Genomic DNA, 16,645 nt, shown 5'->3' with positions numbered 1-16,645 from the left:
GCAGCGGTCTGTTTAGTATTTGCTGGTTATTAAAATTAAGGGGGACCCCATGTCTTTGTGGGTGTGGGTCACCCATCTACTATATAATTGTCTAAGGGTCACTTCAGTCTGTCCTTCTGTCACAGTTATTCATTCGCTGATCGGTCTCGCCAGCTTCCTGTCATGGCTGCCGCGACCAATCAGCGACGGGCACAGTCCGGAAGAAAATGGCCGCTCCTTACTCCCCGCAGTCAGTGCCTGTCGCCTGCATACTCCCCTCCGGCCACCGCTAACACAGGGTTAATGCCAGCGGTAACGGACCACGTTATGCCGCGGGTAACGCACTCCGTTACCGCCGCTATTAACCCTGTGTGCCCAACTTTTTACTATTGACGCTGCCTATGCAGCATCAATAGTAAAAAATGTAATGTTAAAAATAATTAAAAAAAACCAAAAACCTGCTATACTCACCCTCCGTAGCCGCCATCTTCCGTTGCAGATTCCGGTGGCAGAAGGACCTGCCATGACGTCGCGGTCATGTGACCGCGACGTCATCACAGGCCCTGCGTGCCTGTGCTACAAAGACCTGCCATGACGTCACGGTCATGTGACCGTGACGTCATCACAGGTCCTGTGCTTATACCAACCCTGAGACCGGAAGCTGCCGTAGACTACAAGAGCTCCCTCGGAAAGGTGAGTACATGTTTATTTTTTCACCTGTGACAAACCTGGCTGCGCAATATACTACGTGGCTGCGCAATATACTACGTCAATAGGCAATATACTACGTGGCGGGGCAATATACTACGTGGACATGCATATTCTAGAATACCCGATGCGTTAGAATCGGGCCACCATCTAGTTTTTAATAACCAGTAAAGGCTACGCCTACAGCTGTAAGCTGTTATTAATAAACCAGGAAGATCCATGGATAGTGTCCACTTCCCAGATTAATAACCACTCCCAGCTGTTTGCTTTTCCTCAGCTGGTTAAAAAAAAAAAAAAAATTAGGGTGACCCCACATCATTTTTTTTATGTCTTTATTAGTGATGAGCGAGTGTACTCGTTGCTCGGGTTTTCCTGACAACACTCAGGTGACCTCCGAGTATTTGTTAGTGCTCGGAGATTTAGTTTTCATCGCCGCAGCTGAATGATTTACAGCTATTAGTCAGGCTGAGTACATGTGGGGGTTACCTGGTTGCTAGGGAATCCCCACATGTACTCAGCCAGGCTAGTAGCTGTAAATCATTCAGCTGCCACGATGAAAACAATCTCCGAGCAGTGATAAATACTCGGAGGTCACCCAAGCGTTCTCAGGGAAAACCCGAGCAAGGAGTGCACTCTCTCATCACTAGTCTTTATTAATTAGCTAAATATATGTACAGTAATTGATAAACACAAAGCACTGATTATACATCTCGCTAACATTTTAACCTATCGAAATTTAAAATTATTTTATTACTTAGAAAAATAGCTTGAAAATGACAGAATGACAGTATGTAAAAGCTGAAGATTAAAAATGCATTGCATACAGATGCTAGGTGAGAAAAATTGCATTGTACTCGCATGACAATCCTACTTTTCAGGAACAGAGCGATTTTACTTATGCCGACGAGTGTGAGCCCTAAATATCACAAAAAATGCAAGATCCATCATGCGACAGTGTCAGCAGTACCTAATAGACCCTAATAATGTCCTATTTCAGTCACAGTATTTGTCCCTTTACAGAGATCAGAGGTTTCTAACAGTCTACAATGCAGATGTGAACAGAGCCCGAAATGTATATTGGCCAAAATTTATAGCCATCTCATGTGTAGGGGGGTGGTGGTGGGGGATTGTTTCCGACTTTCCCTTGACATCTGATTCGCAGGTACAAACTTCAGACGACTCTAAAAGTGCTTACTCCCATTTCCCAACTAAGGCACATGCATGCTCAGCCGGGCAGAGAGTGTGTGTGTGTGTGTGTGTGTGTGAGTGTGTGTGTCAGGGGGAGAGGGTCGCTTGGCCAAGCACTATAACTAGCGTATGGCCAGCCTAAAAGCTCTTTCTTATGTCCGTGATTATAGGTCCGACCTCTGATCGCAATGCATGGACTGGCCGAGTGGGACGCGATAGCATGATACGTTTCTATGAGGCCATCACGCTTGGTTCGAGAGATGAACAACCAGTCCGTGCTTTGCTATACGAGATCAGAGCGATGATTATGGATGACTGAAAAAGCTCTGAGACTGGGGGTGCGTGACACATGGATTCTCCTTCAATATCGGTCATGAACCGCTCGGAGCATTCAGAATAACAGTGCTTCACTTCTACCTGGAAAGGTCCTTCAGAACAGGCCACACAAGCAGCTACCTCAGTACGTATATTTAATATTTACAAGCACTCTTGGTACTTAAGAAAAATACTTGTTAAGGTGTGAAAAATAGAGACTTCATTGTCATGTTCTATATACATATATCATTCTATTGAGCAAAGCACATCGAATAGGTTGTCTTTTCCTATTTCTCTGCTAGTATTTAAAAATCGTTTTCTAAACAATTACTCTCCAATTAATCAAAAACAATACATCAATTGTGGGGGTAGAACAAGCCAATACATTGCAAGATACAGGTGCTAATGTGGAAAGGTTTGTCACTCAGCAATATTTAAAAAAAAAAAAAAAATGCAAATAACACAAACAAATAGTGGGGACACTGGCTGTGGTTCATTTAGCCTCTATTCACACACACAGATCTGTCCCAGAAATATCTGTGCACTTTCCCATACTTTGCAGAATTACATGCACATGCTGCAGAAATAAATCAGATCAGAAGCACAAAAAACTGGAAATTCACAGCGAAAATTTGTGCAGGAATTCCACAAAAAAAAAAAAAAATAGGAGAGCATAAAGTTAATAAATGGGGTTTTAAAAACCCCTCCATTAGAGTAAAATAGAAAGAAAAATAGCAGATTATCTTTACACATGCCCAATCTGCAAAAAGTAAAATCCAAAGGTTTATTCTGCACTAGAGGAGCGCATACACCAATCCCCGGTCCAGGTTAGTGCCCTTTAGCTGCAGACAGAACTGCCTGAATTTCCAAAGCCTTCCAAGACATCTGTGTGACATCTTGCCAGCCCGACTAATCAAAATCAGAGCCTGGAATCCCAAAAGGTAAAGAAAATGCACGCAGCTCCATTCCATGACCAGAGAGAGCCGACCTGGACCGGGATTTCACAAAGCGATCCGGTCCGCACCAAAAGCCTCAATGAAAATATTTGAGATTTTCATTGCAGATTGTGTGTGATCCGACCATCAATGTTCCCAGCATGATCACCAGATATACTCCGCTATTACTGGCACAACGTAGATTGTGGAGACATATGGGGCATAGAAGAAATCGGCCTGAAAACGCACAAGTACAAAAAGTGCAAGTCAGCTGGGTGATTGGCTTCTATGTCCATATGATATGGCTTTGTCAGTAATGGATTGTTAGCCTCTATTGACAAGAGACCAGCAGCAAATGGCAAAAAAAAAAAAAAACGTGGTTCATTTCAACAAAAATTAGAGAAAAGGTTCCTACAATCCAGCGAGCCAGGGAATACATTTACTTCCGATGCCACATAGTAACAGCTATACTACATTCTGTAAACATAAGTAATACTTGCAGTTCTGGAAAAGGCAACATTTACAGTTTTTGGTTAAATAATCTGTTGCAGTATATATTTATAGATCTATAGTTCAATTTAACGAAATGGTTAAGAATCTAAGAAATTACACAGCTTGTATAGAGAGATCCGGCCCAAAATGCATGAAATCTAATCCTTTATAACCGGCTATTGAAATGTAGGACTCCAAATATTAGTCAGTAGAGGAGGCTGCAGGAGCAGATGGAGAATAACAGGAGTCAGCTCCGATTACTACAGAAAAAATAATAATAATATATATTTATATCAATCTAGCAGCACTAGAAGAATGAAAAGGACCGAGACCATGAGCTAGAAAATCAAAGGGTAGGAACAGTAAGGCAACAAGCTAGATTTAAGCAGCACTAATATACACCCCTAATTCTCACTCTATACAGGGATGTGTATAAACGTATATATCACATGTAAACGCACACATATATATGCAGCCCCCGCCAGTGTGAGGTGGCTACAGTCACACAAGCTGCCTGGCGCTGTGTCACTGCGCGGGGGAGGGGAGATGAAGTGCAACACAGAAAGCTTCCCTTAACATAAAAAAATAAGTGTGTGCAAACTTTGTTCTTTTCTACACATAATAAAAATACCAGTCTATTAGGTCACCATACAGCGATACAAAAGACCCCCCCACCCCCTCGCCCTTTGTGTTTTTAAAACACAGCGGATGTACAGTATACCTTTTCTTTCCAAAACCATCTAAAAAAGGCACTAAGGGTAGGAAAGACAAGTAACAAAAACATGAAATGAAGTGGGGACAGGCTCTCTTCAGTCCGGTCGAAAGATAGGATACTTTGGTAAGAATTCTATTAATATGACCTGAAAGAGAAATGTAGAGAAAGATCATCAGCACAGCTGAAAGGATGCCATGGAATAACCTACAACAGACTGGACATGTTGGCTCACTCTGCCCCATCCTCAGGCTTTTAACTCGCTAAGGGATGGACGAATCCCTTTAAAATGGTTTTCTGAGGCCGGGTTCAGACAGCCGTATTTCACAGTCCGTACACGGACTGGCCCAATTGACCGCAGGATCACCAGAGATCTAATGCTGCCACAAACACTACAACTCCCTTTGGTTAAAGTTCACACGGTCAGTATTTCATATCAGTATTTGTAAGCCAAAAATCAGGAGAGGCACAATCAGAGGAAAAGTAGAATAGAAACAAGTCACCACTAGGGTTGAGCGAAACGGATCGTTCATTTTCAAAAGTCGCCGACTTTTGGCAAAGTCGGGTTTCATGAAACCCGACCCGATCCCTGTGTGGGGTCGGCCATGCGGTACGCGACTTTCGCGCCAAAGTCGCGTTTCGTATGACACGCTTGGCGCCATTTTTTCAGAGGGAGAGGGAAAAAAAAATTTAAAAAATAAAACAAAAATAAAAAAAAAATAAAAAAAATTCCCATTGACTTTGCATTGGGTTTCGTGTCTCGGTCGATCCCCGACTTTTCGCCATAATCGGCCGATTTCACTCGACTCGACTTTAGAGATAGTCGGGTTTCGCGAAACCCGACTCGACCCTAAAAAAAGTAAAAGTCGCTCAACCCTACTCACCACTTCTGGATTTTTCTCCAGCTACTGATTTTGGCTTACAAATACTGACCAAATTACTCAAGGTTTGAACATGTCCCTAAAAAGAAGAGAAGGAATATGGCAATTGTTATTAGCGCTCATTTGACGCCATTAAAATTTTAGTTTATCTACCATTAGCCTATTACACAGTAATTAACAATGCTACATTCAATTACACCAGAAATATATATGGGGTATATTTTTAAGCAAAATAAACAGATGTTATATGGTTTCCTTTGCCGTCAGTGAGATTTCACATATCTTTGTGAACCTAAAAAATATTTTCTTCATTTTGGAGAAACAGGGGAAATCTGTTACCAGGTTTTTGCCATATGTTCTGAGAGCAGCGTAATATAGGGACAGAGACCCCAATTCCTGTGGTTTTTCACCTACTGGGCTGCTTGCTGCAGTTTTGATAAAATTGGAGTTTTATCTTCTGCAGATCTTGCAGTTCTCTGAATGCTGAGCTCTGCATAACCCAACCCACACCACTGAGTGGTAGCTTTCTGTGTGCACTGTGCATGGGCAGAAAGCGGCCAGTCAGTGGTGGGAATGAAGAGACACTGAGCTCATGGATATCGAGGACTACATGGCAGCAGATTTACTAGTCCTGAAGGAATATACTGCTGCAAGCAGTGCAGTAATTGACACATCACTGGAATCAGGGTCTCTGCCCCTACATCATGCTGCTCTTACCGTAGATTAGACAGCAAAAACTGATAACACGTTCCCTTTAAGATAAGGTTCACAAAAGCAAATAGAAGGCATGGGATTCAAGAGGAAAAAAAATATCAAGAAGGATCAGCGTCCTTCGCAAATCTGAAGCCAATAAAAAAAAGACTGCTAAAAACACTAAACATATAAACAGCAAGTTGTTTTGCAACAGAAATGAATAATAAGTATTTCAAGCATTTTTTTGAGATTTTTCAAGCTTTTTTTTTTTTTTAGATGAACCTGCAACATAAAAACCCCTGCGTGCACATAACACCACTTCATTTAATAGCTGAATTTGGAGCTTTATATTCAGGCAGAGAGTCCTCAAGAATTGACAAGCTCGTACTTTATCAAGACCGGCATGGTTCATGCCAACTTTGTGCTGGAGTCAGAAGCGCCTGATTTATTAAGAGGTGCACGCATAGGAAGCTTTTTCAAAAGAGCTTGGTAGGCAGGTTTTTTTTTTTTACATTTTTTAAAAGTGGATTTTGGGTAAGAATCTGATCTGCTCCAAAATCTATGTGAGCATCCTTGAACCGTGAGGCAACAGATGTTTTTCCTACACCTGCATCTTTTGCGCTCACTGAAATCAGTTTGCTAACATTACTGTAAAAGCGAAAATTGTCGTTCGCCATCTTTGGAAAGTTTGTAACTGCTAAAGAGAAATTAATATTCACTGTGCTGGCAGTGAATATTAATTTCTCTTATAGCACGCACAGTTACAGCCGCCAGATTCCAGCACACATCCTACTTACCTTCCTGCGCGCCCTCGCTGTATCTCGCTCGTTCCAGCGCCAGCTGCTCTTCTAGCCGAGCGATCATGTGGCCCCGCTCATTAATGCAATGAATATTCACGCCTCTCCACTCATAGGTGTGGAGGGAATATTCATTACCTTAATGAGCGGGGCCACGTGATTGCTCGGCTAGAAGAGCAGCTGGCGCTGGAACGAGCGAGATACAGCGAGGGCGCGCAGGAAGGTAAGTAGGAGGTTTTTGTTTTTTTGTTTTTTAACAGGAGCCATGCATACAGGCATAGGGATGAGGGGACAATGCATACCCGGCTTATACTCAAGTCAATAAGTTTACCCAGCTTTTTGTGGCAAAATTAGGGGGGGGGGGGGCGGGGGGTCGGCTTATACTCGGGTCGGGTCGACTTATTCTCGAGTATATACGACACTAATTCCTAAAGGCAGAACTCTAAGCTGCCTCTTTCTGGGACTAAAGCCCACTAGCTTTTCAGGGTACAAATCAGCATGAAAACAACACACATGCCATTGCTTTCAGTAACTTGTATGGTATGGATTGAAAACCAAATCACACGAAAAAAAAAAAAAAAAAAAAAAAAAAGGGAGTTGCAGTGGGTATCCATACGTATACTAGCCTCAATGAATGGGGATAATCAGGCAGAGGATCCAGGGCATACAAAACTGCTAACCTGCAGCAGAAACCCATGGGTCATCTGAAGATTTTGCACTAGACTGTCCAAGGGGGGCGGGGGGGGGGGGGGGGGGTGAACGGACGAGGGAGAAGAATAAAAAAAATCTTTTTTTAACCCTAATCAAATTTCATATATTAAAAGACCTTTATTATTTTTCCAATAAAAAGACTAAGTCTACATAGAAATGACACGCTTTTAACGGTTTACTATCTTTTTGGGGTGCATTCATAGTGTCCTGGGACTGCAATGAATGATAGAATTGGTTTATAGACATTTTAAATGATGAAGTGAAGTTGGTAAATAATTTCTGATATTCAATACTCACATATTCCATCATATTGTTCGATTCACATTTCCTTCTACTCAATTTCCAATGTAAACCAAGCTTAAAAAGAAAAAAAAAATGATAAAGTTAAGACAATCAAACGGATATAGATATATATATAGATATATAGATAGATATATAGATAGATATATATCTATATATTTTTTTTTTTTTATAGATTTCAGTTTTACAAGTTACCTTGTGATATAAACGGTTATTCTCCCAGTCCAATAGTTTGTGCATGGATCTTCTCGTCTAGCGAAACACAACAAAGAACCATAGATTCTAAAAAATCCCCACAAATCATAACCTACACCACTAGAAAAAGCCCCTTAATGTTACATGATTTAATGGGAAGTAAAAGGCACCGTGCATATAGCCCTAACAGATTGGTGGGGGACCATTGTGGGACTCATCCATCTCTATAAAAGTGTTTCACGTGCAATTACTTACTCTTTTGTTCAGGCAAATAACGGGCCACAAACTTAAGCCTAGCGTACAACAGCAGCAAATACAGCCACATAGCAGCCACTTCACATTGAGAGGGAGATTCTTCCTTAAGCATGTATTCACACGTCCGATGCTGATCTTAAACTCTTCTGGGGCAACCTGCGGGCACAAAGCACCATTCTCAGTACTGTCCAGCGGACAACAAAGGTAATAATAATAATAATAATACGATATTAATCTGAAATAAAACAACATTTATGGCCAAGAAAAACGTGTACAAGGTTACGTTCCTACTAATAGGAAAGCTTCCATTGGTGACAAGTGTAATAAACGGCTGACAACGTCCTTGCCTGTGCAAAATGTGAGACAATGGCCATAAAAATGGGCAGCTTTACAGAGCTAAACCATTGCAAATATAACACTAGGGTTAGAAGAAAAGAAAAAAAATCCAGGTCTGTATAAAGGGTATTATGGGGTGTTTGCTTGCTAGGTCATGTTTCTACAAATTTTTTTTTTTAATCAGTTTTAAAGGGAACCTGTCACCCCGTTTTTTGAGATTGAGCTATAAATACTGTTAAATAGGGCCTGCGCTGTGTGTTCCTATAGTGTATGTAGTGTACCCCGATTCCCTATGTATGCTGAGAAATAACTTACCAAAGTCGCCGTTTTCGCCTGTCAATCAGGCTGGTCAGGTCGGGAGGGCGTGGTGACATCGCTGGTTCTTCCTCAGCTTTACGTTGGTGGCGTAGTGGCGTAGTGGTGAAGACACAGCGCGCGATCTGCGCTGTCATCCCTTTCGTCGGTGGGGGCGGCCATCTTCCTGGGGCCGCGCGTGCGCAGATCGAGTGCTCTGCTGCACGGGGCTTCAGGAAAATGGCCGCGGGATGCCGCGCGTGCGCATTAGAGATCGCGGCGGCCATTTTCCCAAAGCCGAGTTTGCATCTCGGCTTTGGGAAAATGGCCGCCGCGATCTCTAATGCGCACGCGCGGCATCCCGCGGCCATTTTCCTGAAGCCCCGTGCAGCAGAGCACTCGATCTGCGCACGCGCGGCCCCAGGAAGATGGCCGCCCCCACCGATGCAAGGGATTACAGCGCAGATCGCGCGCTGCTTGTTCACCACTACGCCACTACCGTAAAGCTGAGGAAGAACCACCGATGTCACCACGCCCTCCCGACCTGACCAGCCTGATTGACAGGCGAAAACGGCGACTTTGGTAAGTTATTTCTCAGCATACATGGGGAATCGGGGTACACTACATACACTATAGGAACACACAGCGCAGGCCCTATTTAACAGTATTTATAGCTCAATCTCAAAAAACGGGGTGACAGGTTCCCTTTAAGTTAAGGAACCAAAAGGGTTTCGTTCTGGTTGTACTCCATGAAGAGACGCATTATTTCCTTTTTTAAACATTGTTAAAAGGGGGGGTCATAAGATTTTATGGCAGGATACAAGCAGGGCAGCAAACAGAAAAAGTAAGCAGAACCCAGCAGGCTTAGTCTGGCCTCCAAAAAGCCAAGAGTGGCTATTATGAGCCCATCAATCACGTGCATCTTAGCCGACAACACCAGGGGAACGGTTTATGACTGACAATTGGGCACTGCAGGCTTATCTCCCAGCACAATGTCTTATTGTTGAAGGCATTAGGACAGGAAACTGCTGTGTCTTCCCCTAAGGCCCGAACACTTCAGTGTCACCTGAAGAATGTACCGGCCATGAAACTAAACGTCATCAGGTCGGATACTGATGCCAGTTCTTTCTGATGGAGGTATACCCTGACGTAATCCTCAGGTCACAATAAGATGCCCAGCAGATATGGACCCCGATGCTCGCCTGTTTATGTAGGGAGAATAGCCCAACATGCCGCACCGTTCTTTCCAGCACATCGGTGAAGCCAGCCCATGGAGGTCCCAAAGCCTAAGGGCTCGTTCACACGTCCAGTTATCTCGTATGTGATTTTCATGGATAGCGCTCGCACCTTTGAGTCTATGGGGCCATTCACATATTCGCGAGTGGTCCATGCAAAATCACGGAAACATGTCCAATTTTGATCTGACTGTCGGATCAGATTTGTCAATACAAGTCTATGGGTCCATAGGAGAAGGTGGAGAAACTTTTTGAAAATTGATGACACTCAAATCACACTGATCAGCATAATCAGTCTGCTTAGATAGGAGGCTGAAGGAGGCCCAAGAGGAAGCGTCATAAGCCGTGGGGCTGCAGCTGTAACCACCACTAAAACCGTCACAAATTAGAGCAAAGAAATATCAGCAAGGGAAGCTGCTAAACACCTCATCTACTAGATTTAAAGAGGCATCAAATCTATTAAAGAACTGTATAAAAAGGATAGAACCATGCTTACCTTTCCTGTTAAGACAGAGGGGAATTCTGCATCAAACTTGTTGCTTAAACCAAATCTACAGGGAGAGGAAAGGTACAATAGTTTTCACCAGTTCAAACTTACCCATGGCATTTATACAAGTTCTACAGATTACAGATAGACTCCTGCTTATACACTGACTTTCCATAACCTCAGGTACTTGGAAGTACTAGGTTCACATTGCGTTAGGGCAATCCGTTAAGCGCATAGCGCTAACGCAATGTTTGTTTAGGGTCGGCGTTCCCGATCTGCGCTAGCGAGGGACGGACCTCGGACGCACCTTGGACGCTGCAAGCATCGTCCGAGGTCCGTCACAAAAGAACAGCACATTGCTAGCGCGTGCCGAAAATGGCATGTGCTACAGGCAGAAATCACATTGCTGTCAATGGGTGCGCTAATGGACCCGTTGCACGGCGTTAATTGCTACATTTTCGCCGTGCAACGCAGTCCGTTAGCGTTAACCCATTAATGCAATGTGAACCCTAGCTCTGAAAATCATGCACAACGCTCCATTTCTGTAATCTCACGTTATAGCACATTGCCCTCCACTGACCACACACCCATCTACATAACTTAGGCTCTGTTCACATAGCGATAAGCTAAATGTTGGGGTGCAGAACACCCCCAGATTACCTCCTAAAGCTACAAAGTGGCATACGGTGGTAACTGACCAAGATGCAATGCTAAAAAAAAGGAAATGCCTAGTTACCAGCTGGCTTAGAAAACAGTGGAATGCTATAAAATAATTAAAGGGTTGAGAATCCGTCACTTTTTAGCCTCCAAAAATGTCACAGATCAATAAAATGATTCCCTACTGTAGAATCCCATTACATAATACATAGCTGCTGTCATACCGAATGCAGGAGGCGGGGAACAGAGCAGGACGCCGTTCCCCAAGTCTGGAGATACAAGAGGACCGCGCCATGCTGTTATTTGGAAGTGGAATCTGCTGTGTGTTTAGAAAAGAGGATGACGAGGCACACCACCGCACCAGAACTGTTTGCACATTGAATAATACCCTAGAGGGGTTATCTAGTAACAGAAAAATAATAAGTAATTGTTAACCGTCTTTAAATGAATCTGTCAGCAGGTGTTTGCTAAGTAATCCGAGAGCAGCATAATGTAGGGGCAGAGACCCTGATCCCAGGAGACGTCGCCTGCCCTTTCCCAAATCTCGTCCACAGGCTGCGTGCGGCGTGGATTAAAATCTGCAGCACGACAATGATTTCATATAACGGATTTAGGCACAGAATCCACGACAGATTCTTTTTCCTCCACGAGTGGACATACCATTAAATGTCTGTTTATGCCGATATTAAGGCTATGATCATACGTTGGGTTTTTTCAGCGTTTTTTCTCCGTACAAATTTTCAGCTGCGTTTTACAGTATTCGCAAAATCTAAGATTTCTGTATTTTTCACCCATTGAAAGCAATAAGTGGTGGAAATAAACAAAACGCAGGTATCAGTTTTTGCTGCATTTCTGGTAACAAAACCTGATGAAGAATCAGAATTTTTTTTATGCACTAAACTTTATCAGCATCCACAAGAAATAAATGTACGCTGACAAAAACACAGAAAAAAAAAAAAAGTTACAAAAACTAAGCAAACCCTGCTTTTTTTTTTTTTTAAAGCAAGTTACCTACTGCCAAGAAAGCAGGTTTTGCCTGTGGAAAAAAGCGCATCAAAAACGCAAAGAGTGAACATAGCCTAAAGAGGTTGTCCAGGTTTCTCACAAATGTTCGCCGTCACTATGAGACTGCAGACTTGTGACTTCTCGCCGTGAGGATTCTCAGAGGCCGGGGGCGAGACCAAGCGGTCATGTGACCACAAGCAGGCGATAGGTCTGCTCGCAGCCACATCCCAACTAGACGTGCGAAGCCTTGCTCAATTCATCTCTATCGAGCGAGTCTGCGCACATGTAGACAGAATTTAACCAGGAGTATGTATAATGCATAATTGTGGTCAGGTGACCACCCGTTCTCACTGCCGGCATCAGGGAATCCATGTGACGCTCACCACGAGAGTTTGGGTTTTGTGATAATAATAATAATAGCGATAAACCTGTGGACAACTCCTTTAAACATCGATCCAAATGTTTGTGGCTGGAACACCCCTTTATAAGGCTACGTTCACATTAGCGTTCCGCTAATGTGCGTCGCTGTTGCGTCGGCGACGCGCCCCTATGTTTAACATGGGGGTCGTGTGCGTATTTTTTGTTGCGTTTTCCGACACGTGCGTCGTTTCCGACGCTAGCGTCGGACGCAAGAAAATGCAACAAGTTGCATTTTTCGTGCGTCCGATTTTCGTCAAAAAACGACGCACGCGTCGCAAAACACAGCGTTTTTTTGTGCGTCGTGCGCTGCGTCGCCGACGCAGCGGCGCGCAACGCTAATGTGAACGTAGCCTAAGCCAGCAACTCCATTCCTATTACGGTATGTATATTGGAAAATGGCAGAAGCAATGAGTGACACGTGTACAATGTTCTGAAGTGTGGGCCGTTATCAGCACCTCTACTAACCATTATCATGGGGGCCCTGCATGCTGCATTAGTATTGCCTTTTTGCCATGCTGCACACTACATGTAAGATCTAGGAGGGGCAGTAAGAGCAGACGTGCCCACTACGCTCAGCGCGGTGACAAGCGGATCGGGTTGCACGAGTCGTCTAGATGAATTCTTGGCCCCTTGTAAAGTCCTTACATCACTACTGGTAAATATAGGAACCGAGGACTGCAGGCAGGACACGACCACATACGGCTTCTTAGCCTATCGGTGGGGAAATTCACCTTACCTGGCCACACACACATCCGGAAGGAAGAAGGTATATGTGATTGACCGCTCCCTCTCCTGCCCCCAATTCTCAGCCACACACAGTATGAAGTGTACATGTGCCTGTATGGGCAGAGGAGGAAGCTGAAGGGGCCTCATCTCCCGGTCTATAAACAGCAGCTTAGTGATTCTTTTTTTTTTTTTTTTTTTTAATTGAAAACTCCTTGGTAAAATATATGTATGTGTGCAGCCTCCTCTCTGCGGACAGCAGCTCCTACATGGAGGGATGGAGACCCCTGTTCTAAACACAGACGTGGGAGGACTTGCAGAGGTGGGAATATCTGAGGCCACATGTCGTGGAAACTTGGGGTCACACTGGTGGAATTCACACTATAATGAGTGTACTGAGGTCACCGGCCAATCCCTGTGTGGGATCCAGTACAGCCGGACCAGGACCTGCTACAACCCTCTCCTCAGAGGCTGCACTACCTATGGGGGGTCCAGTACAGCCACGTCCAGACCAGGACCCCCTCCCCCAGCCTGCACTACCTATGGGGGGTCCAGTACAGCCAGACCAGGACCTGCTACAACCCTCTCCTCGGGGGCTGCACTACCTATGGGGGGGTCCCGTACAGCCACATCTGGACCAGGACCCCCTCCCCCAGCCTGCACTACCTATGGGGGGTCCAGTATAGCCATGTCCGGACCAGGACCCCCTCCCCCAGCCGGCACTACCTATGGGGGGTCCAGTACAGCCATGTCCAGACCAGGACCCCCTCCCCCAGCCTGCACTACCTGTGGGGGGTCCAGTACAGCCATATCCGGACCAGGACCCCCTCCCCCAGCCTGCACTACCTGTGGGGGGTCCAGTACAGCCATATCCAGACCAGGACCCCCTCCCCCAGCCTGCACTACCTATGGGGGGTCCAGTACAGCCAGACCAGGACCTGCTACAACCCTCTCCTCGGGGGCTGCACTACCTATGGGGGGGTCCCGTACAGCCACATCTGGACCAGGACCCCCTCCCCCAGCCTGCACTACCTGTGGGGGGTCCAGTACAGTCATATCCGGACCAGGACCCCCTCCCCCAGCCTGCACTACCTGTGGGGGGTCCAGTACAGCCATATCCAGACCAGGACCCCCTCCCCCAGCCTGCACTACCTATGGGGGGTCCAGTACAGCCAGACCAGGACCTGCTACAACCCTCTCCTCGGGGGCTGCACTACCTATGGGGGGTCCAGTATAGCCATGTCCGGACCAGGACCCCCTCCCCCAGCCGGCACTACCTGTGGGGGGTCCAGTATAGCCATGTCCAGACCAGGACCCCCTCCCCCAGCCTGCACTACCTATGGGGGGTCCAGTATAGCCATGTCCGGACCAGGACCCCCTCCCCCAGCCGGCACTACCTGTGGGGGGTCCAGTATAGCCATGTCCAGACCAGGACCCCCTCCCCCAGCCTGCACTACCTATGGGGGGTCCAGTATAGCCATGTCCGGACCAGGACCCCCTCCCCCAGCCGGCACTACCTGTGGGGGGTCCAGTATAGCCATGTCCGGACCAGGACCCCCTCCCCCAGCCGGCACTACCTGTGGGGGGTCCAGTATAGCCATGTCCGGACCAGGACCCCCTCCCCCAGCCGGCACTACCTATGGGGGGTCCAGTATAGCCATGTCCGGACCAGGACCCCCTCCCCCAGCCTGCACTACCTATGGGGGGTCCAGTATAGCCATGTCCAGACCAGGACCCCCTCCCCCAGCCTGCACTACCTATGGGGGGTCCAGTATAGCCATGTCCAGACCAGGACCCCCTCCCCCAGCCTGCACTACCTATGGGGGGTCCAGTACAGCCATGTCCAGACCAGGACCCCCTCCCCCAGCCTGCACTACCTATGGGGGGTCCAGTATAGCCATGTCCAGACCAGGACCCCCTCCCCCAGCCTGCACTACCTATGGGGGGTCCAGTATAGCCATGTCCGGACCAGGACCCCCTCCCCCAGCCGGCACTACCTGTGGGGGGTCCAGTATAGCCATGTCCGGACCAGGACCCCCTCCCCCAGCCGGCACTACCTATGGGGGGTCCAGTATAGCCATGTCCGGACCAGGACCCCCTCCCCCAGCCGGCACTACCTATGGGGGGTCCAGTATAGCCATGTCCAGACCAGGACCCCCTCCCCCAGCCTGCACTACCTGTGGGGGGTCCAGTACAGCCATATCCAGACCAGGACCCCCTCCCCCAGCCGGCACTACCTATGGGGGGTCCAGTATAGCCATGTCCAGACCAGGACCCCCTCCCCCAGCCTGCACTACCTGTGGGGGGTCCAGTACAGCCATATCCAGACCAGGACCCCCTCCCCCAGCCTGCACTACCTATATCCGGACCAGGACCCCCTCCCCCAGCCGGCACTACCTATGGGGGGTACTATATGACGTCACAGAGCCCCTTGTAGGAGGAAACCCCCCCACATTCAGCATGGAGATCCTCAGCAGACACACACACACACACACACACACACACACACACACACACACACACACACACACACACACACACACGGGGCCGTCACATGTGATCACACAGAGGCCGCAGCTCCCGCCGTCTCTTACACGGTAATGTGTCCGGCTCCCCTCACCACCACCGGATCCGGAGCGTATCTAAGCAAGTGTTCTTCATCCACCACCCGGCCGGGGCCTGTCTCCCGGTCCTCGCCCTCCTCTTCTTCCTCATCTAACTCGTAAATGGTATCAAAGTCCGCCATGTTGGGAAGCAAGACGCTCATGACGTCACCACAACACCGGGCGGGGAGTGCGGCTGCGTCACGTGACACCGGGCAGGGGGCGGGGCGGGGCGGGGCGGGGCGGGCTGCGGAGCAGAGCGCACATGGAAGGCAGCTGCCGGAGCAGACCCGGGAGTGAGCGGCTGTGCAGAGGACATGTAACGGCAGGGGGCAGGTGTGCTGCCTTTAGACAATAATTTGTCTCATTAGGAGTTGTATCCGCAGTGCAGCGAGGTGTTCCTTCCTTGGCTGCTTTTACACAATGCGCATGCGCCTAGTCCCGTTGGTTCGGGGTCCCAGGATCATCACCACCTAGGGGCGGAGATGCCAGAGTTCACATTGACGTTGGACCATAGACACAAGCTGCATAACAACACAAAAACCGACCGACAGCTATGAAGTGCTTAGTTACCACAAAGAGGATCTGTCACCAGAGCTCTCATTACACGCTGCAGAAAGTATTCCATCACTGCCTTACACCTGAGGAGGCTGCTGTACTTACTCTGATAATCGGAATGAGCTGTGTAATCCTGTGTGACAATAGAACTCCTTTACCTCCTTCC

General features: G+C 47.1%; 1 protein-coding gene across 1 annotated transcript; it reads right to left on the bottom strand.

The window, feature by feature from the left end:
• Window positions 1-2,327: 2,327 nt before the first annotated feature.
• CHIC1 (cysteine rich hydrophobic domain 1) lies at window positions 2,328-16,096 on the bottom strand. The gene is made up of 6 exons (XM_069747217.1): window positions 15,913-16,096; window positions 10,523-10,577; window positions 8,162-8,317; window positions 7,907-7,963; window positions 7,709-7,768; window positions 2,328-4,477 (listed from the first exon to the last, which is right to left on the bottom strand). Exons 1-6 carry the CDS (start codon window positions 16,083-16,085, stop codon window positions 4,427-4,429), a joined length of 552 nt encoding a protein of 183 aa, XP_069603318.1. The 5' UTR covers window positions 16,086-16,096; the 3' UTR covers window positions 2,328-4,426.
• Window positions 16,097-16,645: the final 549 nt, after the last annotated feature.

The sequence above is a fragment of the Ranitomeya imitator genome, chromosome 2 (assembly GCF_032444005.1).
Source record: "Ranitomeya imitator isolate aRanImi1 chromosome 2, aRanImi1.pri, whole genome shotgun sequence".
Taxonomy (NCBI): domain Eukaryota; kingdom Metazoa; phylum Chordata; class Amphibia; order Anura; family Dendrobatidae; genus Ranitomeya; species Ranitomeya imitator.
Note: the sequence above shows the minus strand (reverse complement) of the source record. Positions and strands in the feature narration are given on the sequence as shown.